This window comes from Citrus clementina, unplaced genomic scaffold (assembly GCF_000493195.1).
Source record: "Citrus clementina cultivar Clemenules unplaced genomic scaffold, Citrus_clementina_v1.0 scaffold_4, whole genome shotgun sequence".
Classification (NCBI taxonomy): domain Eukaryota; kingdom Viridiplantae; phylum Streptophyta; class Magnoliopsida; order Sapindales; family Rutaceae; genus Citrus; species Citrus x clementina.
In genome coordinates, this window is record NW_006262274.1 from 21,088,456 (window position 1) to 21,113,134 (window position 24,679).

Consider the following 24,679-nt stretch of genomic DNA (forward strand, 5'->3'; position numbering starts at 1 on the left):
TCACTTTTATTAGTATGTTTTTCATATTCATTTATGAAATATCCATTCCATGGATAAGGTAATTTAGAATAATACAAATTTTTATAAATGTTCTGGTCCTCATGACTCATGAATTGTGTATAATAATATTTACTAAATTCACATGTATACTCTTTTATAAAACACATATTACAGATTGTCAGGTTTATTAATTTCATTCTAGCATTTAATTTATCATATTTTGCTTCATTTTCTGTATTTTGTAACCAATTTTCTCCGAAGAATTCACTAGCAATGTATTCTATTATTCTTTCTATACCTAATCCTTTATCTTTTCCTAATGCTATTTTGGTTGAGTCCTTTATTAATTTTTGTGTATCATCACTTAATCCTTTCCACCAATTAAATACATTTCCTGTAAAACTTGCTATTAGAATATCTATTAATATATTTATTTTTTCTTCTTCAGTATCTACATTCCAATCATCTTTGGATCCATTGAATATAAAAAATAATTTCATTTGCATTCCCCATTCTACTAAAGCTTTTCGGGGGTCTATTTTACAATCTAAGTCTAAAAATGTACCTGCATTGCTTATTGGCATCAAATGGTCATTATTAGGTTGGTAATCTTTTTTCCAAGGGGTATTTTTAATGGGCGGATAATATTCATAAAATAGTCTATTTTTCTTTTTATTTGTTTCATATCTATGGCTAGGTTCTCCGATATCAGGTTTTAATTCTGGACCTCCAGCGACATTCATCTTTATTTGGTATTCTTTTTCAAATTCTTCTAAATCACTAAGGTTAATATCATTAAAATTTTCTGTTAATTCTTCTAATGTATTTTCCATTATTCTGTATCACTAGGTGTGTTTTCTTTTATCTCTAATTTTTCTTTTCCCTTTTCTTCTCTTTTTAATTCTGCTTTTAACTTTTCTGATTCCTCTAATATTTTTGGATATTGAGTTTTTATAAACCAATCATCATAACTTCCTGGTTGAGGTTTTGTCATATGTTTTTCAATGCTTGTCCCTATTATTCCTGATTTTATTATTTCAAGTTTCTCAACTTTTTTATTTTTCTTTCGGCTTATCTGAATTGTTGATAATTCTATTTTTATCTTTCATATTTCTTGTTTAATTTCTCTCATTTCTTCTTTAAGATTTAAAAATATTTCTTTTAATTCGATTAATGTAATTTCCATAAAATGTAAGGGTACTAATAGATATTTTTACTTTTGAATGTGTGTTAGCCTAATAATAATTGCCACTTGCAAGAGAATTGATCAATCACTACAAAATACAAATGGGCGCTGCTCGTGCTCGGGGCTGCTGCCACTTTAGAAAATCAATTATATCCTCCTTATCCACTCCTCAAAATTAGCTGAATTCCGTAATCGTGAGAGATTTGTTCTTAATTTTTACATTTATCAACTGCTTCACATAACTGCCAACAATACCCACGCGCTTCAAGGACGCTGCAAAAGATAATAACTAAGAGGTCATCAATTCCTTTCGAGGATAAGGTCCCACGTCAGCAGGCCCCACCCCTTTTCCCCCCAACCCGACTCTTAATCCGCAGCGCGGTTCTCGCACGCGAATACGCTTACGTGTGTCGCGACCTAATCTTCTTTTTTTATCCTGAAAGTCAAAGATTGACAACTTTTTTACTCTTGCGTTAAGTTTCAATTTTTCAAATCTCTTATTGATTTATTTTGTCAAATCTCACCTGGTTGGTTTGGGAATTCAAGATGAAGCATAAATTGCTGTAGTGACTGCAAGATTTAAAGAAAGAAACTGAAAGCATCGCGTCACTTTATCTCAGTTTCTCCAAGAATTTTCCCGAGAAACAAACAAATTGCGACCTATCAGAAAGCTACATTTGTGACTTCACGTTACATTCCTCTCCAATCACACACCGTTTTAGATAACAATAGTCAAGTTTATCCATTCGCCTCGTTTTAAGCAATTTTCTTTTTTTTTCTTTTCCCTCCCAAAATTTCTCGAGAAAACGAAAAGAAATTGAATCAAACATGATGAGAAGACCACAGCAACACCACCACAACCACCAGGATCAGCAGTCGAGGGCCTTTTACGAGCTGTCAGCGCTAGTACTGAGCATCCTACGGTCGCCGCCGACTCCGATTCCGTACTCCGACCAGTCGCCATCAACGAGTAGGACGTCAGCGGCTCAGATCACGCCGGCGGGATTTGCTTCGCTGATGCTGGGGATATCTCTGGCCTTGATGCTGTGCGGATCGGTCACTTTCTTTATTGGATTCATGCTGATGCCGTGGGTTCTTGGTTTGGTTATGGTGTTTTACGTAGCCGGAGTTGTTTCAGCTATCTCTGTGTTAGGAAAATCGATTTTTTGTTACGCTATGTCCACGCCTTCTTCGCCTAGAAAGGATATTGCTGGTATGATTTTCATATAATTTATTAATAAAAGTTTTGACTATTGTGTTATTGGTTTGTTTGTTTGCTTCTGTGTTTCGTTGCTTTCCAGGAAAGAACAAAAGGGTAATAGTTAGTTATATGTATAATCTTGCGATCGTTTTGTTTGTCCTTGTTTTGGCCGGCTGTGTTGGAGATGGGAAATATTTTAATTAGAACTATGATGCTCTCTCTCGTAAAGATTGAATCTTGTTATGATATTTAACATTCACTCGATAGATTGAAAATTAATTACATTTTTTGTGGGTTTATTTATGTTCAGCTCATGTCAGGGGTCGAACCGTTAATTCTCTGTTCAATCTACAGGAGATTATTACAAAGCTTACAGAAAATGTGAAAAGGGGCTGAGGTGTTTGATGAGCGATCTCAACAAAATATAGAAGATAGGAAATTACTAGCGAATGGAATTTAAGAATCAGGGTTCCTGGTTTCTTATTGTGAATGCTTCTTTCATCTCTACAAGACAGAAGCTTTAGATCATTGTATGCCTATTACTTATCTTGTAGCCTACATTTAACGTCCGTCCTTATGGGAAAACCTCCATTCTATTCTGTACTTCATGGACAATCTTACATTTGTTGTGTTGATGATACATAAAGTCTTGATGGCATATCAGAGTCTAGATTTAGTAAGGAATAAGTTATTACCTCTTATATTTTGGAACATGTGGATGGTTTTAGGTTAATGGCTAATCGTATAGAAGGGTTTAGTGTTATAGCTTTTTTGGGTTATGCAGCATTGTTCTTGGGATAAATTCTTTAAAACGTATTAAATTGCCAGTTGGTTGATTTCCTTCAGTTCAAGTTGTGTTTTGAGTCTTCTGATAAGTAATTGAGTAAGTCAATTTCAGATGTATCATGTTTGGGTGAATTTGGTGCATCAACCTTGAACTTTGATTGTGGTTTGCTAAGTTTCCTACGTTGTTCAACCTCCTTTTTTTGCAGAGCCCCCCCCCCCCCGCCGCCCCTCTAAGTACAATCTTCCTAGACCCTTGCCCATCATTAGAATTTATCAGTTAACATGTCATCATATATTGTAATTTTTTGCCCTTGGCAAATTCAGGACTGCTCAAGACTATTTCTGCATAATGCCTTCTGTGAAATGGCAGCTAGTTAGCTTAGAGGAAGTTCGCTGTTCAACTTAATATACCTGTTCACTTCTTCTACCGCACTCTTCTTTAAAAGATTAAAAGTTTATTACTCTGTTCAAGATTGACAATTAACTCATTTGTTTCAACAATTTTCCCCTGTTAACAGCATGGAAGCTTTTGTGAAGAGGGTAGGAGATTTAGAAATGTCGCTGAATCATGTAATGGAGAATTGAGCCGCAGCAGTACTCCAGTGAGTGGTGCTAATTGTAATCATCAACACAGAGGAGGAGAAGAATTGATTAAGATTTTGAAACGATCGATTATGCAGGATTTGTGGATAACTGTTTTTCTATATGTTATCGAATTATGTGGATATGCCTTCTTACTTGTTAAAGTAGAAATACTAAATTGTCCAAGGATTCAAGTACTAATGTTTTACAATTTTCCCATTTGCCCAACAAAATGGTAGGGTTTGTGCCCGGTTTCTTTCATATATTCAATTTCTATTTACCCACGTCTACAGCCCCAGTGTAACCCGAACACTCGTTAACGCTTTAGCGTGTGTTATATTTTAATTGTCCGATTTTATCAAAGAGAGAAAAATTGTCCATTGATTCATTAGCTTTCTTCGCCTTAAAGGTTTTGGTTCCCTTAAGTCAGTTTGCAGAAGCAAAGCAACCAATCCCAAAAATCAATAAATGTTGAATTTTTTGCGGTTGTGCAGGTCTGGCTTATCCGTACAGTTAGTGTAATTACAAAAAAAAAAAATATTTGCTGGTGCACAGTATTCTTCATTAAATTGAATGATGACGACGTCGTTTTAACTCGTAGTAATGGACGGCCGCGTGCACTCCGCATCTCGATGCTTATCATCGGGCCTACTTTTGGGCTTTATTGTGGGCCCTTTATCTCAATTGATAAAGTAACGCCATTATTTCAATCTTCCGAAAAATAAAAAACACGAGCACAATTACTTTTTGTTTTTAGTATTTTTTTTTTTTTTTGCTTTTCTAATCAAATTCCATGCACACCGACGCAATAATGGAACCCCTTTTTCATTTTTTAGCACCGCCGCGGTGTTTCGTATGTGATCGATATCAAGAGTCGGGCGGTGTACACGCGCGGCGTCTTGTCTGCTTCTATAAATGTGAATTACAATACTAATTCAGATGCATATTAAAAGTTATTTTAAAATAATTTAGATAAGTTGAAGTATTTTTAAATAATTTATATATTTTCACTAGTGCCACTGGGCGGCGCTGTTTTGGATCAAGTTGAGTACACTCATCATGTTCGACTGCCGTAGAAACTTTTGGCTTTTTAGTTGCAATCATTTAGATGGAAATGGATGATACGGCATTATGCAATTGGTATGTCGTAGTCAGATGTTACGCGTAATCATCAATGCTGCGCACAAATGACAGGTGTCCATATCTACGAGGGCTTTCTTAATTCTCAGCAATACTCGTATATAAATCCGAAGATAATTCTTATTTTGCAAACAAATTATTGGCTAAATACATGCCAAAACTTAAAACATAATTTTTGTAATTTATAACATTGCAACACGTCAGATAATAAAGATACTGTTTGGCTGCAAATTTTCCAAGTATCACACAAACTTCAATTATTTTCCTCTTTTTCATCCAAAGGCACAAACAAAGACAAAAAAATTATATAGTGCGGGAGAGTTGGTAATAATAGTGACAGGTGAAAGAAATACAAAAGACTAAAACAAAAGCAGAAATCATCAAGAATTGGGAGAGACAGTATACCAGAAAAACGAACACGGAAATCAAACGATAATTATCATCAATTCATCATCCGGTATGGATGTGAACGCCTATGGCGATGAGAAAGATGGTGACGAGGCCAAAGAAAATGATGGTGTGAACAAGAATGGATAGGCCACTTGTATGCATGTTGCCAAACTCGACCACCCTGTTTCTTCCCGGCAGCTGAAACAGCAATCCTGGACTCAACAGCACGAACAGCACCACTGCTATCACAACCGGCCCCCAATCCGCCATATTAATTTCTCTTTTACTAATTCTGCACCAACTCACTGCAATTCTTGTACCTCTTACTCTCTTAAAAGGTCAATTGGGAAGAAAGACAAAAGAGTGTGTGTGTCGTTTTATACAAGAAAAGAATCAAATCTAATGGCGGTATCAGTAAACAACAAGAAATCTTGTTCTTCCACTATATTACATCGTAATCGATACTCTTTTTCTTTCGACACATGCCAGCGGCAATGTGGTAACGTGGCGGTATCTTCTTTTGGTTTTTGCTAGCTGGTTTGCTATATTTATTATACTTTACTACTGTTATTATAACATTAATCATCCAATTAAAAGAAGAAACCTGTTTTATACGTAACCCCATTTCTTCTTTTTTTTTCTCCTTTTTGTAACTCTAGGCTTGAAAGTTGAAAGGTGATGCTTAGGTTTATGTTTCTTCACTGGAAACGCACTTAAATGGAATATTTAGGTGCTGGTGGAAAGTGGAAAAAAAAAAAATTAACTGGATTACATATTCCTAGTTTATTAGTTACATAATTTGTGGATCGATTAGCAATGTTAATGAGTCAAAGATGGTAGATGTCAATGTTTAGTTACATAATCCTAGTACATTAGTTACATTGCATCTCTTATTGAAAACCTCAAACTTAACTTCTGTTTAATCGTCAAGATTTTGTTTTATTATTATTATTAATATTTTGTTGTTAATACTCTAAGCTTTTGTGTGCTATACGCAATGTATAGTAATTTAGGGATTATTTGTGAAAAACTCGGAAGTATAACCAAAATTTGAGACTTTTGTATCAAAGACTAGAAGGTTTTTGTACTAACAGTACTGGAGAATGATAGGTAGCAGATCGATCTCTATGGAAGATTCATTAGCCTACCAATTAGTAAAGCCCACTCTTAACGGTGGAGAGTGAGATACAAGAACTAAAGGGATGTTTGAAGAAGAGCTCTAACTTATTGTTGTGTGCCTTCATGACGGATATATTTATTGATGCAGAAATCTGGTATTGTCGTTATCTCGACTAGATAACTATGTCAACACTTAAATTTGTTTTGATGGGAGACGGTTCTGCTTCCACTTGCTTCCTTTGAGTAGATACGAACGTCCACGAACACTTCACTCTGACCTCACCTGCAATTACAAGGAAAAGTCAGGGGGGCGCCGGATGTTTTTCCAACAAAACCTTCCGATGTTCAAATTAGTTATCGGGTTTCTGAAAAAACTTGTGCCACAAATCTTCGTGGCTTAATTATGACAATTCAAAGCAAAGATTTTAATTTCCCCAAGAAAGAAATAATTCAAGAAGAAAAGTTATAGAATTAGAGAGACAGAATTGTGCTTGTGCTTGGTTATGAGGCGGTTGAGAGGTTGTTACAGTAACCGTCTGGATTTGGGCATCGTGCTTGGTTTTCCAGGACAACTAGCTGGTCGACCTTTTGCCTAGTCTTTGTAAAGACCTGATCTTAGCTTCTCCTCGCAAGTTTCTTGACAGTCCTTGTGTATTCGAGCAGCTGACTATTGCGACTCTCCTTGTGAATTGCTTTGATAACGAGGAGGCCACAACCTGCTCAGGTGTATATCGGGCAGTAGCGTTTTAACCATCTAAACAAATATTATTTGTAAAGGTGTCTCTTGAACGCATTGAATTTCTACTTGTTCCACAATGTGATATGTTAGGTAGTTTATCAATGGAGTATTGTAATGAATTTTCCATAGATCGATCCTGATAGCTGTACATGTATTAGTTTGATGAAATGGAATATATGTATTTCCTTGTTTTAAAAAAAACTAATAGACAAGGTAAGGGGACTGGACACAGGAATCTAATCGATATATCTCGGATCACAGTTCTTTTTTTGGAATAATTTGTGTGGCTGTGGGCATTCTGGACTTCCCACACAGTTTCTTTGATTTAAGTTGCCCCTTTCCTAACATGTGAACAAAGCACAATCGAATTAATACTCCTTTCATCATTTTTCGCCTGTAGAAAACCAATCCCCACCTACCGGTTAATTATTCTAGAAAATCATTCTACTAATAGAAAAACAGAGCGTTAAGAAAGCAGGGCTAATGACACCTGTGAATTTCCACGGCATAAATACATAATTTGAAAGAGAAAAGTGCTGAGTTTGGCAACATTTCAGCGGATAGTCTATCCGTGTGTTGGAAGAAAATGATCAAGTCCAGGATACCATCAAGAAACTTGTAGACAAAGTTCAAGGTCTATATGATGCATATATGTATACTAGTCAAATTTCAATAATTGTGTTAGTGAATTGCTCTGGTTTCTGACAAAATCTCGACCAAATTGTCTCACACAAGCTGCTGCGCGAAACAGGCATGTTCTCATTCCTATATGTTGCGTCAAGATTTCTTCCATAACATGATACTACTTGCTATCTGATATGATCTATAGGTAACCAACAGACGTTTCATCTCGATTATACCTTATATTACGGGTTTTAAGAATCTCAGATGATGTCAAAAATTACACGAGGCAGCATGAGAGTTCAATTCATTCTAATGTAATCATGAAGTAATTGAAGAAGTAATGTTATCCTAACCAAGCTAGTTCGCAGTAGCCAATATATAAGGTACATCTAATTAAATGGATCAGATGAAAATCACCCACTAAGATGTTCGTTGATGTACTAATACAATGAAAACCACACATAATCAGCCAAGTTTTTATCAAGATTCAAAATTAATAAGTTCAACAAAGTTACCACTAAATTTCTACAAGCAACCAGCCGGCAGCTAATATGAAAACTACAAGCAATATGGCAGAAAGGCTACATATGTCTCGCGTAGCCGACCCAAATTCGAAAAGTGCATGCTAATAACATCTTCCAGATAATCTCTAGGGAATGCTTCTTTGAATACGTTTATGGAACGTAATAGCTTTTCCAGATTTAGACACAGTGTCATCATTGTTATGGAAAAATTGTATTGCTTCCAAGTTCCCATGGAACGGAGTTGTGTTTGCATCTTAATTACAATCCCATTCTACATAAAGAGATTAGTTCCATTTTCATGATTATTCAAAGAACCCAAGCCAAAATGCACCCAATCTATATACCAAAATCATCCAAAGGCAATATTATTAATTAATGGCTACACCACTCACAAGCCCAGAAATAGCAAACAAGAAGAGTGCACAGATAGACAACTGGAGATAAAATAGAAGCCTCCCTGAATAATATTATTCCTCATCACTCGGTTATATCTTACATTAATTCAAAAAAGAACATGAATAACAAACAGAGAGCAGCTGCAATTGACTCAAATCAGAAATGCCGAAACAACCCGGACTGACGGAAATCACCATAATCGGGGACCTTAAAGCTATGTGTAATTAGTACATTACTGTTGATTAACCAAGGTACAAGTGAACCTTGACAGCAAGAAAAAAGACACAAACGAGAGCAAAATAGAGGAGGGAATGCACCATAATTGCTGCGCCACTTGTTTGAAAATTGCCAAACTCGACACACCTGTGTCGCCCTGGAACCTGAAACAACAGGCCTGGCGATAGCAGCACAAACAAGATCACTGCAACAAACACGGGGCCCCAATCCGACATGTTGTTTCTAATTCTTTGCTAGAACTAATGATTTGATTGATTGATTGATTATAGGGAATGGTGAGCAAAATAGCAGGCTTGAGTGTGGTTGCATAAATACAACAAAAAGTAAGTACACACAGGATAAAGAGAATCTGAGTTGTGTGTTGTGTGTTGGGTTTTGTGTGGGTTGTGGGGCGGAGCTTAGGAGATGAAGTCACCGTGATTCATTCACTTCATTGTCATTGTCAGTGTGTTGGTTAGTTTTGACACGTGACTATCAGAATAACTTGCATGTTGTGCTTACTGCTCATGCAAATCAACTGGGCATTGCTGATTGTCTTTACATCTTTCCCTTCTCTTTCAGTTTTTTTTTTAATTAATTAATAGTTGTACTTAGAATGTTTAATGTACAGGTATGTTGCTGTCTAAGAATAATGTACAAGTTTATTACAGTAATGTAGAATGTTTTGTGTACACGCAAATTTAAAGCCATGTTAGAAAATGAAACACCACCTGGTGGAAAGACATGACATGTGTTAGATGTTATCTATATTTTTGGAACTTATCTATAGTGCAATTGTAATACTATACTACAGTTGCTTTCAGCCATTGAATCTAACCATGGATATTTTTGTCGTCTTTTTAATTTTTATATGATTGCAAATATGAAAACTAGTGTAAAATCACACTGGGCTCCAAATAGAAGAGAGGAACCTATGTGTAAAAACAGCTCTTGTTCAGATATTTATCAAATCCCATACCTATGTGTAAGGTATTAAAATAAAGCATGGACTTGAGGAACCTAATAAAGATAGATAACGTAAACAATTTATTTTTTTTTGGGCATCAATTAACATGCATAATTTGGTAATTAATTGTTATACTCATAATGTATTCAGTAAGGTACTTATTCAGATTATATAATTTTTACATAACATGAGTAGATAGTGGTGAGATTATGATTATTAACGCGGTTACAGATGGATGAAGTTATTGAGCTCAAATTAATTATGAAATCCATAATTAATTATCATAATTTGAATTGATTATCACAAATTTCAGAATCATCCAAGAAAATATTTAAGATAATACATTATGAAATAAGGAGAAACTGTAATCGACTCGAACTCTCAACTTTAAATTAAATATGAAGAATATTTAAACCCTTAAACATTTTACTTTAATAATGAGGTGAGTAGTTAAGAATTGTTAAGCCAAAAAATGTTTTTTTTTTCCAAAACTCTTAATATTTGATCAGCAATAATTGACATGATAAATATCGTAATCAGAATTATAATTAAAAAAGAAATTATCTATAAGAAACTCTGGATAAATTTGTTGATATTTTTTGTCAACAAAGAATCTATTTTTGCCTCGTACTTTGCTCACATGACTTTTGTTTTTAGGGTAATTTTTAGATACCTCCCCTGATTTGACATATTTGTAGATAGATGGCGAAGATGTGTTTATTAGTGAAAACCCCCCTTGCCGTCAGTTACTTTTCTGCTTGACTGTAAGTTCACATTTAAAATACAATATTGCCCTTGACAGCTTTTGGCATGCCTGACATGCCTCAAACCTTAATTAAAGCATCTGCTCCAAAATCACTGCTACAAAATTTGACGAAACTACCCTCACGATGTATGTTATTTACAACTGTATCAAACAAATAATACAATAATTTTCCCTTAATTTAACATTTAAAATTTACAAATAAAACCAAATAAAAAGAAAAAAAATGAACGTTAAATTGTTGCCTTCCAAAGTCTTTCAATAGAATGCTAGAATGCTGGATGAATCAGACAAAAGCAAACTAATGAAAACTAACAGCAACGAATAGGTTCTAAACTGCAGTGGTGTGCACTTAATAGTAGCCACACTACAAACAAACAAATTAAGATTCAATGCCACCAAAGTAATCGATAGCTTATTTTAATCCACCACGGGTCTAGTGCCGTAACTACAGTACTAACAAATATAATATTCCACTCAAATATGAATTCAATTGAATTTAGCACAATTGAGAAGTGAAGCTTAAATTGAATATAAAACCAAATATTGCATTTCAGTATCAAATAATTTAAACAGTATTAGTTATAGCCAGAATTAACAACATTCACAAAGTAGGCAATATAGTTGCACACAATAGGCTCCTCGCAACTCATGTCCAATCTGCAGGAATAGCAAGCTTGCGATATTACTTGTCTTTGGCAACATGAATTTTTCATATACAAAAAAATCGAAATAAGAAAAAACTCAAACCTATGCATAGTCTGAGAAGAAGATGATATATCCGCCTATCCATTTTTGCCTATCAAAATGTGTTATATCATCAAATCAATCCCTTCAAATATCAGTTGGTAGGATTAGATTATGCTTTAATGCTTTGGTTGTCAATGCACCTTTAGTTGATCTATTTCATTGTTGGATGCTATGGGTCAAGTGGTTTCATTCGTGGGTAAGCTATCTTGGTTTCTAGAAGCAAAAAAACAAACAATCAAAATGAAAAATGATATTAAACATAAACCAATAGTTACTGACTACATTAAAAAAAAAAAAAAACTAATGTGAATTGGAATTAAAATCTTAGCATTATCATAGGCGTTGGACTAGCACAGGACAATCTTTGCAGCTATACCACTTTCAAGATGCTGGGAACTACAACTTACACATCCATCAACACTTGTGACACAATCCACAACATATATAAGCAATGAATGAAGTTATGCTCTACAGAGCAATGTATGATGCACAAATCTTTATCAAATACAGGCAAAAAAAATAAATAGAAAACTCCACAAAAATTTCAAGATTAGGCAAATTAAAAGAAAATCAAATAGAAAACTTCACATCATGGTGTCTTAGGTGAAAGGCAGCTTAAAATTGTTTGCATGCATCATCATCAACTAACATTAAACCCACTTTAACTCAGCAAAGTTCGGCATCAATTAGTTTGTGTAACAATTTTGAAGGTAGTGCTCTTCAAATACATCAGGAGCATCACTAGACATAAAAATAAAACTAAGAATAAAAAATTCAATTTTTTAACTCATCTAAGTTGAAATCAAGCTCTGATTTAGCACCACCATCAAACCCATTTAATCCATCGTCAGTTAAGCTTCAGGAAAATCACAGCTTAATAAACTCACCAACTTCTTTTTCTTTCCCCTCCCCCCTCCCAAAAAAAAAAAAAAAATTAGGCTTCTTCACTGTAAATAAACCCACAACAAATACTCGGACACGACCAACTATCAAAAAATGCATTCTACATTTTTTAGTAAAGGCAGCATAAATGCACTCCAAATAAACCCAAACAAGACTTGAATTCGACATTGACCTGTTATAATTGGCTTCCCCAAAACAATCCGAAGGTATAAGATGCTGACAAAATTCAGATCAAAACACAAGGTGCGGTGGCTATTGTTCCTTTACTTCACGTAAAGATTGAGCACTGGACTGGTTTGCATATGACAAAGGTTTCGATTTGATTCTAACACAGAGTTGTACACGGAACTTGAAGAAAGAGAAATAGGAAGCTCGAAAGAAAGAAAAATATATATATTGAAAATCCAACCAGGGGCATTTTTGTCTTTCTAATGTCAACTAACAGTCAAGCACGAAATTAACTGACAGCAGGGAGTTTTTCACTAATAAACGAATCTTCGCCATCTAAATGCAACAAGCCAAAAACTTAGGGGAGGAAACTAAAAATTACCCTTAAACATTTTACTTTAATAATGAGGTGAGTAGTTAAGAATTGTTAAGCCAAAAAGTGTTTTTTTTTTCCAAAACTCTTAATATTTGATCAGCAATAATTGACATGATAAATATCGCAATCAGAATTATAATTAAAAAAGAAATTATCTATAAGAAACTCTGGGTAAATTTGTTGATATTTTTTGTCAACAAAGAATCTATTTTGGCCCCGTACTTTACTCACATGACTTTTGTTTTTATTACAAAGAAAAGAGGTCAGAGACATAACAAGTGGCATGAAGACACTAGGGCTATTTGTAGTATGTGATGCACCAACAGTAAATTTTGTTGCGATAGGTATATCCCAACAACTAAATTGAATGGCATTGATAAATAGAGTTAAAGACTTAAACGCCCACACAGAATCGTCGTCTTTACTCTTCAGATGGTGAGTACAGAGTACCCTCTCAAATGTTCTCTATGGGGATCCCTCTAAGTTACGTTAAACGTAACATACAGCTGATGACATGACTAGTTAACCAATAATTATATGCCAGATAAACATAATAATAATAAAATAAAACTGATTTAAGCAGTTGGAAGTCGGTCATCAAAAGAGGTCAACGCAGGCAACACCCTTCTACAGGCGGTTGTCTCTGCCGTCAACTTTTCTGATTTCTCCGACGACTCAATCCTTCCCATTAAGTTAGAATCCCAATTTTGCAGGCTCAAATCTTTTCCGGCTACTGCCAAACCCAAAACCCACATCAATGATAATCATCATCGTCACACCGAAAAACACACACAATCTCTTCATCATCATCATTCAAATCCAACTTCAAAGTTAAGAGTTTTTTTTTTTTCCAAATAAAACCCATACGGGAAACTCGGCTTGGAGACTGCAAAATCAGTTTCTAGTTGTGATTCCTCTCCTCCTTTGCCATTTTCTTTGAGTCCAAATAGAACCCAGATTAAAAAATCGATTTTAAAGAAAATTCCAGGTGTGGGTCTGTTTTTGCTTCTGTTCCTATTGTCGTTGTTTCCTCGAAATCGAAGTTGAAGTCGAAATCCAACTCATTTTCTTCGTCGTTGAGTTCTCTAAGTTCATGGATAGATTCACCTTCTTCTCCGCTGTCTCCACCTCAGAGAAAGGGTTGTTTTTTATGTTCTCCAAAGAGTGCTTCGAAGAAAAAGAGCAAGAAAAGTCTAATTCTTGGTGATGATCTTGATTTGCTTGTAAAGAACGATGAGTTCTTGTCGGATTTGAATTTTTTTTTGTGTTAAAGAGCAGGAAAAGATGCTGCAGAAGGCAATAGAGGAGCAAGAAAAGGTTAGTGGAGACTAGAGAGGAAGAGAAGATTGTCAAATGGGCACACCAATTCAGCCGGTTTCCATCCTTTACAGCTTTTGGACAAATTAAACACTAGCCATTGAATTAGATTTTAAAACTTTGAACGGATAAGATTTTTCAGATTGTATGTTACGTTAATCGTAACTTAGGGATTGCCTCTCTATGGACACGGCAGCCCGTCTCTGTCAACTTGTGCAAAAGCTATTGACGGCCTTTTTTTTTTTTTTTTTAAAAGTCCAAATGCACTCCTATTTTTTGGGCCCACTCAGCTTTTCTCATGGACTTTTAGCTGGATGATGATGTCAACACGAATCATTTGATTTTGTAATATTTCGTTATTCTCATTGCAAATTTCGATCAATTTAATTTGTTCAATACACGAAAATTTACCAAGGAAAAACTGATATATGGTTTAATAAAATTCTTGAACCTAAACTATGTCAGATTTATAGACAAATATGATAGTTGTAATTTAATTGATAATGAACAACTCCGAACTAATATTCTTTATCGAGATTAGTTTAAGCAACTTCTTACCAATAAATGTTAAGTATTATTTTTTAAAAAAAAAATTAAAAGTAATATCTTCTAAAAGTCTTGAGCATTTTAAATTGGATTGTAATCTAATAAGTATTGATGCAGGATTGGAACATTTAAAATTAGATTGTAATCTAGATTAGATGATATTTGATCATTACCTTCCATCATTAGATTAAATTAAGATGAATTCCATCGAATTTAAATGGACAATATATTTTTAATCTCTATTTAAACCCACGTGACTTACATCGGGTTGTGTTTTCCAGCTTTTATTTTATTTTTTCTTTTTCATATAAATGGGCGAAACACCTTTATCACGTGTCTTTTTATATTGGAAAAAGATAATTATTTAGTCCACAACCTTAAGACCCGGCACTTGGCAGCCATCAAAGCATGACCTTCTGCGCCGCACGGAATGGGCAAAGACAAGAATTTCAAACGACAAAATTACGCTTAAGTGTTGATGGTGTCAAAGTCGTTTTAAGTGATCCATTGTTTACTTAAAAAATACAATTAAAAAAAGAAAATCAAAGCCAAACATATAACCAGCAGATTGCCTCTCCATGAATTCCCATGAATGACAGCGGTTAAGATTAAGTTGTCGGTTTTTGATGCCTTGATTTTGTGTTAAATCCAACGGCGGGGTACAGATTTGGAAGCAGACTGATATGCAAAGTTGACGAATGAGCAACAAATTGGTATGCTACAGACAACTCTGGTGAGTCACTGACTTCGACAAAGGTTAGTTGAGTAATTTACTCTGTAGGAGATTCTTCCTCAAGACTCTATTACCTGCAGCTAGACTATTCCTGGTTATGCAGTCACAGCTTACATCGATAAACCTTCCCCCCAAAAAAAAAAAATAATCATTTTTTACCAATGATATTCTGCCACATCAGCAAAAAGAAACCAGGCGTTATTCTAGGCAGAGGAGTACCAGAAACTCTTCTTCCATGCACTTTCGGGCTTTGTCTGGCCTGCTGAGCGCCGAGCTTAAAAATAGAGTATAAAAAAATTGAAAAATCCAACCGTACGGTCGCAGTGCTGCAGTTTGCACTTTGAAGTCAAAATCTCTCTTTCTCTCCGTGTGTTTCGCAAGTCCGTGTCAAGCTTGAACTGGTTCGAGAGTGATCTGGTTCAGGATTAACTAATCCTGTAACAGTGGAACTCTTCAATTTCTGCATCCAGTTCCGCGCTGAGCGGCGTCGTTTCGAGCTCTGATCGACACCGCCGGGTACTGTTCAAATGAATATTAAGTGAAAGTCTTTCTCTGCAATTCGTCCGGTTCTGATTTTCTTTCATGTAATTTCAAGCGTTTCAATACGATGCAAGGAGGTATAATTCTGCTATGCTCTTAGAAATTTCAAAAATCTGTCAGATTTAGTCATTATGTTCTGAAAACGTACACGTAGGGGTAGGGCTAAATTTATGTATTGTGAATGACTTGCTAAGTTCCATGGAGCTGTTTTGCGTGTATGATGCTTGCAGGATATGATGTTGACATTTTGTTTAGAGAAGCACAAACGCGTTGGCTGAAGCCAGCTGAGGTGCTGTTTATACTACAAAATTACGACAAGTACGAGCTCACGCAGGAGCCACCGCAAAAGCCAAACAGTGAGCTTCGTATTAAATGTATTGGATTGAAGCAATTCATTCACAGCTTTCTCGTTTGTTCAAAATTTGCTTCGTATTTTCAACAGGTGGATCTTTGTTTCTGTTTAATAAGAGAGTCCTCCGGTTTTTCCGTAAGGATGGTCATAATTGGCGTAAAAAGAAGGACGGGAGGGCTGTTGGGGAGGCACACGAACGCCTTAAGGTTTGTGAAAAAAATATCTACACAATTACCTGCAAATTTTTTCTTTCAAGGTTTTATTTTATTGTTCTCCAAGAAAACTCAAAAACCAAAAGATGAAAAAAGCCCTATGTGCTGCTTCTATGACAAGTAATCAGGGATTGCATTGCCTTGGTAGGTGCCGAGAATTAACTGTTGCATGAGAAACATTTCTCTTAATTTCCATATTTATGTTTACTTTTGTTTCATGGAGGAAAAAGGAAAAAAAAGGTTATTCGAATGGTAGTAATCTTTTAGAAGGGGAACTTTGACTTGCTGTCTGCACTAGAAGGTCATATGATAAATCTTCTCTGACACCTTTAAATTATCTGTTTGTCCGTTTTGGAGATCTGTTTTTCCAAAAATGTAAGTGGATTTTATTTGCCTGATATCTAAATTCCATGTTAAAATTTCATGCTGCTGCTGCTTCTCCTTTAATAATTTAAATTACAAAATTTCCTTTCTCCTCCCCGTATGAAAAAGAGGCCGTAATGGAACGTCTTATTGCTTATGTCTGGATGAAGTACACAAAAAAGGGAATGGGTCATGTTGCTGTGATTAGCATGCTAGAATGCACTTAACACTGACATTATGAAATGAAATTACTCTATAAATCAAGTTTAGCTGCTTAAATAAAAAGGGACTTATGTAATGTGCACAAAGCTTCTTTTTGAAGTAATTATCCGTCTTATGGCACATCAGTTTGTTCTGAGAACTATGGTGTACTGTGTATTATTTGTGGTTAGGTTGGAAATGCTGAAGCTTTAAATTGTTATTATGCACATGGTGAGCAGAATCCTAATTTTCAGAGGCGTAGCTATTGGATGCTGGATCCGTAAGTGTACTTATACAGTTATTTTTGTTGAAAGAAAAAGTTTTTGTGTGATTCATAAATTCTTATATGTTTGAAGTTCCCTGTGTAGAATGGAATTTTATATTTTCAAAGTTTTTATTCCTGCTGGGATGAAGAAAAATCTGGCTTCATTGTATTTTCTATCACTTTGTTGTCTCCCAGTCCATGGAACAATGAGCAGGGATATTTTCTGACAGTTTCTTTCGTGACCAGGGCTTATGAGCATATTGTCCTTGTTCACTACAGAGAAATAACTGAGGTGAGCTTATATGAATCTGAATGTTGGCAAAACTTACCAGACCTTTACTCCTAGATTTGTATATAATTTGTTATAATTACAATAAAAACCTTATTGTTGTCCTCATTAATTTAAAGCTGTAGTCCAATCATTCCTTGCCCTGTTGTCATCATTTTATTTTTTTCCATTGCTTTGGGTCAGTCCTAAATTCTTTCCAGCTGAATGTTGTTTGCCTTTTTCAGATAGGCAGCCTATTTTGTATCCAAGTACTGGTTTTCTATTAGCTGTGTCTAAATTCCCCCCTTCAAGGAATCATTTTTACGGAGGAATGTTTCGCAGCTATGAATGATGTTGGAGTAAGGTGGAATTGGTTTTACGTTAAAAAAAAAAAAGAACTTATACTGGTGGACTTTTGGGTTCCAATCATATCATCAGTAGATCAGGATCCTTTAGTATTTTTCCCCTGCATGATTGTTATCAAGTACTCTTCCATTGGCAATAGCTGTTGGTGATGAAGAGGCCTGAGTTTTGGACTAACATCCTTCATGACATTTTGTGTGACAGGGAAGGCCTAGTCCTGGATCTGTTGTAGTATCACCAGGAGCTTCTTCCACTTTCACTTTGAGTCCAGCATCTTACGTCACTCCAAATCCAGGACCTACCTCTCTGAAAAGTGATTTCTATGAACCATATCAGAGTATATCTAGTCCAAGTTCCATAGAGGTTACTTCTGAGATGGCAAGTAAGGATAATGCAGTAGATAGTAAAGGAGGATCAACTAGTTCTGAAGCTGAGGTTAGTCAAGCTTTGCGGAAGCTTAAGGAGCAGTTAAGTTTGAACGATGACATGTTTGAAGAAATTGATTCACTCTCCAGGCAGGATTTGGACAGCGAAAGCAAGATCTCCCAGCAGGACCAGTTTAGAGCTTTTCTGCAAAGCCCAGAATATGTTGTCCAAGAGGAATATAAAGGTGGACATGCTGGATTCCAAGATCAGTCAAATAATCTTGTGATGCATCAGGATGCAGGTTGGTTAAGTTGTCTTATATGTGATATGCTCAAAGCTGTCAAAATGTAATAACAGTTCTGAAATTTTCTTAAAGACTGTTTGATTGTGTTTCATCTGTTCATACTATATTGTATAGTTTCTGATATGTTGTTTGATTTGCTGATCTTCATTGCTGAATCTGATGGAATTTTATCTCTTCTTATTTGATAATTTAGGGCATCGTTGGCTTGTGGAATTTGTGCAACTGTTGTTAAACGCATGAACTTCATAAAACTAGAGTTTGCTTAATGTAGTTGGATTGGAAGAATAAATTATGGAAATAGAATTTCTTTAAGCAATCGTGCAGTTTCCTCTGTTTTCTTTCCTTTGGTTTTGTTTTTTTTTATTTATTGGTTACCTCTATTCATAATCAAATTCTAATTACACTAAAAAGGAAAAATAGCTGGAATGTGCTGCTAATTTTTTTTTGGGTAGGATATGATGGCAAACATCTTCAGCAATCTTATGGGCATGGTTATGCGGTTGGAAGTAAAGGACCTTTATCTTGGGAAGACATGCTTGAGTCATGTGAGAACGCATCAGGTGTTGAGTCCCAGGTAATACAAATGTTTTATTGAATGGAAGTGCAAGAAAGTATAATTCAATTTGTATTATCCTCTTAGAGATTATGATATCTTGTATTATGGTGTACTGCCATTTTCTGAAATTATCATTTTAGTTATTTTGGCTATTTGCCTTGGTGTTATTTCTGCAAATAACGCCAAATTCCTAATATTATTGTTTGTTACAAAGTCAATTGGATTACTCGAAAATCACTTGTTGCAGCTTTGGCATTTCTTTCACTAGAATAATGATTTCGTGCTTAAAATAGGATAAGCCACTTTCTTCTTGTTGGAGGGAACCAGTTGAAGAGCAGGAACTCTCTTGTTGGCCAAATTTCAATGGGTCCATTGAACATCGTATGATTTTCCTCTGTTCTTTATCATGATTCATTTTTTTAAGTTTCAGTACCTCCTTAATTTTTACCAGCTCTGACGTTCTCCCATATTGCCAGCTTCTTTGTTGATGCCTCAGGAAGTTAAAAAATTTGAAATTCCTGAATATTCATCTCTAATAGGAACTCAACAAACCAATTCCAATTACACAACAATTTTTGACCAAGATCATATTGGAGTGCCACTTGAAGCAGATTTGAGATTGACCGTTGCCCAAAAGCAGAAGTTTGCAATTCGTGAAATATCCCCTGATTGGGGTTATGCAAATGAATCTACGAAGGTATAGCTCATGCAAATCCATGAATTGTTATTTCTTTCAGAAAGGCTTATTATGCTTCGTTGTATAAATTGTAGTATATTTTCCTGCAATGACCAAAGAAATTATAAAGTAAAATATAAAAGTAGAACCTGATTTGTCAACCTGATCCTAATTGACCTCTGATAGATTGTCCTCTTGGTAGACTCAATTTGTTTATGATAAGTTGGATCAGCGAAAGTTCATACGCTGCTCATAATTACCAATCTGACTTTAGATGATTGTACATAGTCACCTTTCTCGTATTCTGGGTGGTTTTCCCATGGGGGTGGAACTGTGTTTATGAAGATATAGGAGGAGGCTAAGCAAGACCAGAGCCTAAAACCCTTTCTTGTCACATCCAACCCTTTTACAACTACAGCCAAGCCCCATTGTGTTCCTTCTCAACAGAGATGTCTTAGAATCCAAACAAGCTGATCACAAACTGTCCCATTCAAATATTAGTGATGGATACAGCTTAGTAGGAATTGTTTGACCCTGATTATGTTTTTCGTTAAATTGTTTCATTGTTTACTGAATTCAAAAAATATTCATTTGCCCACTGCTGAGTCAAACTCCAAGCAACTAAAGGAAATGAAATAACAAAAATAAAAAACTTGATGTAGTTGTCTTTTGCAAAAGTGGAATATAAAGAAGAGAAACTTGTTTTCCTAGACTCTGCGAAGGGCACATGAACTTGTTTTGTGCTCCCAAGGGATTCCTAAAAATCCCTAATGTTAGTGGAAATAGAGTTACCATGCTGTGGATTCTGGTCCAGCAATTTTTGACCCTGATTCTTGGCTTGGTATAATCTGATTTACCATTGATACTACCCAGAGCTCTTGGCTCAGTATTATAACTTAGAATTGGGTTTCCCTTGACCTCTTATCTTTTTGGGGATATATTTTTGTGATGCATCTGTTGTCAAGGAGGAGTCCAAATCTTCTTCATCCTGTTTTCTCTGACAAAAGTTGGTTCGGAAGTTGAATCAGAATTTAATCAATGCAGGTCATAATTGTCGGATCTTTTCTCTGTGATCCATCAGAATCTGCGTGGTTATGTATGTTTGGTGACACTGAAGTACCTCTTCAGATCATTCAGGAAGGTGTTATCCGTTGCGAAGCTCCTCCTCGCCTTCCTGGAAAAGTCACTCTGTGTATAACTTCTGGCAATCGGGAGTCTTGCAGTGAAGTCAAAGAATTCAACTACCGAGTTAAGCCTAATAGTTATGATAATTGGTCCCAAAAAGAAGCTACTAAGAGCCATGATGAACTTCTGCTACTTGTCAGATTTGTACAGATGCTTTTGTCTGATTCATCAGTGAATAAAGAAGAGGGGGTTGAGCTGGGATATCATGAATTGCGAGGAATGAAAGCTGATGATGATTTGTGGGGACAAGTTATAGATTCTCTTTTAGTTGGTAGTGGTAATTCGCTGGATACTATTGATTGGCTTCTGCAAGAGGTTCTTAAAGACAAGCTGCAACAGTGGCTATCTTCCAAATCCTTGCGAGAATCTGATCAGCCAGGTTGTTCCTTGTCCAAGAAAGAGCAAGGGATAATACACATGGTTGCTGGGTTGGGCTTTGAGTGGGCCTTAAACCCAATTCTCAGTTGTGGAGTGAGTATAAACTTCCGGGATATTAATGGATGGACTGCCCTTCATTGGGCTGCACGTTTTGGAAGGTAAAGTGAAAATCTCTTTGTTGTTTACACATTTATTTATATGCATATATATGTGTGTGCAGAAATTAGCATGGAGCAATACTGTATTACCTATGCTATTGTGTTGTCTCTTCGTAAGTACTTCCTAGTTTCTATCAATCACCGAAGTAAAGAGAATTGAGATGGATGGTGAACATAAATGAGTTTTCCTCTTTTTTTTTTTTTGTGGATAAAGCCCAACTCAAGTTTTTTAGCCCCCTATCTCCTCTAATATTTAAACTCAGGTGACCAGCTAAAGAAAGCTACTTGAAAACCAATCAGTCAAACCCCTACGGCAAAGAAACAAGAAATGAGATAGCATTATTGTTATCTGTTTTCTGTTTTGCATACAGTTTGGCATTCTCCAATACCTTTTTTATCATCAGAGTTTCTGCCCAGTTCATATTATCCATGCTTTCCGCAAGAATTTATATATTGTTGCAAATGTGCGGATTTGATGGTTCATGTTATGTTTGTCAAGTTTCTGTTAATAAAAACCATTGATCATGTATAGCTTTAACCATAATAACATTTGCTCATTTTGTCTTATGCAGATAGATCATAGTGATATATGTTGTTCTTTTGTTACAGGGAAAAAATGGTGGCGGCTCTTTTGGCTTCTGGTGCATCAGCTGGTGCAGTGACAGATCCCAATCCACTAGATCCAACTGGTAGAACCCCAGCATTCATTGCTGCCTCCAGTGGGCACAAGGGTCTTGCCGGTTATCTTTCAGAAGTGGCACTAACTAGCCATCTTTCATCCCTCACTCTGGAAGAAAGTGAGCTTTCCAAAAATTCTGCTGAGGTTCAAGCAGAAATAACTGTGAATAGTATCTCGAATGGAAACATCTCTTCCACTGAGGATCAGCTTTCACTTAAAGATACATTGGCTGCAGTTAGGAACGCAGCTCAGGCTGCTGCACGCATTCAGTCTGCTTTCCGGGCTCACTCTTTCAGGAAGCGACAACAAAGGGATCTTGCAGCTATCGGTGCTAGCCTAGATGAGTATGGAATCAATCCAGATGACATTCCAGGGCTTTCAGCTATATCAAAACTGGCATTTCGTAATGCTCGTGATCACAACTCAGCTGCTTTATCCATCCAGAAGAAATATAGAGGATGGAAAGGTCGCAAAGATTATCTAGCAATTCGTCAGAAAGTCGTGAAGATACAGGTATTGCATTTCCTGTTACCATTGTTCAAATTTCCGCTGAGAACATGTTGCAAATGGAATCACATCTAGGCTCAAGAACTGAAGTCGAATGTCTGAATCATTCCACTCACAGATGAATCAATTAACAAATTTGATACATGGAGTTAATAATTGTCATTCCCTCCTGTGTCTCCAGTACTTTTTCTGTTAGCCAGGAAACATGTGCACACAGAGTTTGAAATTAAGAATTGTTTATCAATTATCAGTGCAATGGGAAAGATGATTTACAAAAGTACTTACTTGAACCTTTTTGCAGGCTCATGTGCGAGGCTATCAAGTTAGGAAGAAGTACAAAGTAATATGGGCTGTGGGAGTTCTTGATAAGGTAATACTACGGTGGCGACGGAAAGGAGTTGGTTTGCGAGGTTTTCGGCCAGAGATAGAGTCCAATGATGAAAGTGATGATGAAGACATTCTCAAAGTTTTTCGCAGACAGAAAGTGGATGCAACTATTGATGAGGCTGTCTCACGAGTATTGTCCATGGTTGATTCTCCGACTGCACGTAACCAATATCGCCGGATGCTTGAAAGATACCGACAAGCTAAGGTCAGTAGACAAACATTTAAGCATAGGAATGTCCATGGGCTCCTCTAATTACTCATACCCTTTCTGAAATGAAGCCTAAAATTTACCTCTAAACATCAGTAGTTAAGATTTGCTTTGAGTGTGGGTAAATGAGCGTGGGGTGATATTTTTTACCGATAAAAATAAGCTGTCCTGGTTAAAACTTCATTTGGCACAATCTTGTCCCTAGAATATGACCTTCATAAATTTTACCTTCAAATTAGTTCGGGTTGGTGTGGCTGCCCCTTTGTCAATCTTTTCATCCCATGAGCCTTGACCTTAATATAATACTTATATATATTCACTTGCAACTGAAATCGGACATGTATGGAGTTTATTACATCACTCCAAACAGTTTCTGTAATTATCCTGAATTTTTTTCTGTGTTCAATAGTGTCTGATCAAGTTCAATTGCCAAAACGATGTTGTACAGCAGATTATATGAACTAATGATCTAGTAAGTGGGATCAACATCCTTATATTGGAGCTTGTAGGTTGTGAAGTTGGACTTGTAATTCAAGTCAATGATCATGAATGATGGATCATGATGATGATCCACCATCTAATTTTCTGTAAAATCAGTTGGCTTTTGAATTTTTGAAAATACAACTCCTGAAGTATTTGCACTTGGTGCATTTTGCCTTTGGTATCTTCAATTGTGTTTTCTGATATATTCAATCATTCTTGCAGGCTGAACTGGGTGAAACAAGTGAAGCGGCAGCATTATCTGCAGGTGATGCTGTCGATATGGATGATGAATCGACATACCGATTTGTGTAGAACCAAATATTTACCATCCTAATTTGTGTGCCTTTCGCTGGACCATCTTTAACTTAATACTTGGACATGGTCATTCTATACTGTCTCTGTGTAGTGCTATGCGTTTGGTAGTATTTGGTAGTTATTCTCATTGATAAATCCATGTTTCCGTGTACTAATGCTGTAAATGCTGGAAATGCTGGAAATGATGACCTACCTTTTATAAGAAAAGAAAATGAACGTATACCAAGGGCAATACCGCAATAGCATTTCAGTATGTATATATATATATATATATCTGTGTGTGTGTGTGTGTGTGTGTGTGTGTGTGTATTATCCCAATTATGCTATTTACAAATTTCCCTTGTTTTCTTTTTTTTTTTTAAAAAAAAAAGAATACTCATCCTGTTTTGTAAGAGAAATATTGGACAAAAGAAATAGAGACCCACTAAAGTTGAGCACTGAATTTTTACTTTCAAAAAAAAAAATTTGAAAATTATGTGTTGGGTTA

The 24,679-nt window shown here is 35.8% G+C and overlaps 4 protein-coding genes across 9 annotated transcripts; 2 read left to right on the forward strand and 2 right to left on the reverse strand.

The window, feature by feature from the left end:
- Positions 1-1,605: 1,605 nt before the first annotated feature.
- LOC18043872 lies at positions 1,606-4,039 on the forward strand. 4 transcript variants are annotated; one of them, XR_002906014.1, is made up of 3 exons: positions 1,607-2,399; positions 2,698-2,917; positions 3,692-4,039. XR_002906014.1 is itself a non-coding variant. In XM_024186011.1 (2 exons), exons 1-2 carry the CDS (start codon positions 2,015-2,017, stop codon positions 2,813-2,815), a joined length of 459 nt encoding a protein of 152 aa, XP_024041779.1. In that variant the 5' UTR covers positions 1,606-2,014; the 3' UTR covers positions 2,816-3,685. The 4 variants fall into 4 exon arrangements, 3 of the variants coding, with proteins under 3 accessions (XP_024041779.1, XP_006437999.1, XP_006438000.1); XM_024186011.1 differs by lacking the exon at positions 3,692-4,039 and having other exon boundaries at positions 1,606-2,399; positions 2,742-3,685; XM_006437936.2 differs by lacking the exon at positions 3,692-4,039 and having other exon boundaries at positions 2,698-3,685.
- A 1,083-nt stretch (positions 4,040-5,122) lies between these two features.
- On the reverse strand, positions 5,123-5,823 carry LOC18043873. Its single transcript, XM_006437938.2, has one exon. It carries the CDS (start codon positions 5,553-5,555, stop codon positions 5,346-5,348), a length of 210 nt encoding a protein of 69 aa, XP_006438001.1. The 5' UTR covers positions 5,556-5,823; the 3' UTR covers positions 5,123-5,345.
- Positions 5,824-8,777: 2,954 nt separating this feature from the next.
- LOC18043874 lies at positions 8,778-9,302 on the reverse strand. The gene has a single exon (XM_006437939.2). It carries the CDS (start codon positions 9,137-9,139, stop codon positions 8,930-8,932), a length of 210 nt encoding a protein of 69 aa, XP_006438002.1. The 5' UTR covers positions 9,140-9,302; the 3' UTR covers positions 8,778-8,929.
- Positions 9,303-15,101: 5,799 nt separating this feature from the next.
- On the forward strand, positions 15,102-24,412 carry LOC18043875 (calmodulin-binding transcription activator 4). 3 transcript variants are annotated; one of them, XM_006437940.2, is made up of 13 exons: positions 15,102-16,043; positions 16,197-16,322; positions 16,409-16,524; positions 17,286-17,374; positions 17,606-17,651; positions 18,195-18,657; positions 19,113-19,234; positions 19,510-19,597; positions 19,693-19,913; positions 20,937-21,613; positions 22,223-22,805; positions 23,101-23,391; positions 24,100-24,412. In XM_006437940.2, exons 1-13 carry the CDS (start codon positions 16,034-16,036, stop codon positions 24,187-24,189), a joined length of 2,922 nt encoding a protein of 973 aa, XP_006438003.1. In that variant the 5' UTR covers positions 15,102-16,033; the 3' UTR covers positions 24,190-24,412. The 3 variants fall into 3 exon arrangements, with proteins under 3 accessions (XP_006438003.1, XP_024041284.1, XP_024041283.1); XM_024185516.1 differs by having other exon boundaries at positions 19,756-19,913; XM_024185515.1 differs by lacking the exon at positions 15,102-16,043 and having other exon boundaries at positions 16,068-16,322.
- Positions 24,413-24,679: the final 267 nt, after the last annotated feature.

Coding starts and splice junctions, on each gene's coding strand:
- LOC18043872 (XM_006437936.2), top strand. CDS start 2,015: ATGATGAGAAGACCACAGCAACACCACCACAACCACCAGGATCAGCAG. Junction 2,400..2,697: donor GCCTAGAAAGGATATTGCTG/GTATGATTTTCA, acceptor ATTTATGTTCAG/CTCATGTCAGGGGTCGAACC.
- LOC18043874 (XM_006437939.2), bottom strand. CDS start 9,139: ATGTCGGATTGGGGCCCCGTGTTTGTTGCAGTGATCTTGTTTGTGCTG.
- LOC18043875 (XM_024185515.1), top strand. CDS start 16,184: ATGATGCTTGCAGGATATGATGTTGACATTTTGTTTAGAGAAGCACAA. Junction 16,323..16,408: donor GCCACCGCAAAAGCCAAACA/GTGAGCTTCGTA, acceptor TATTTTCAACAG/GTGGATCTTTGTTTCTGTTT. Junction 19,235..19,509: donor CATCAGGTGTTGAGTCCCAG/GTAATACAAATG, acceptor TGCTTAAAATAG/GATAAGCCACTTTCTTCTTG.
- LOC18043873 (XM_006437938.2), bottom strand. CDS start 5,555: ATGGCGGATTGGGGGCCGGTTGTGATAGCAGTGGTGCTGTTCGTGCTG.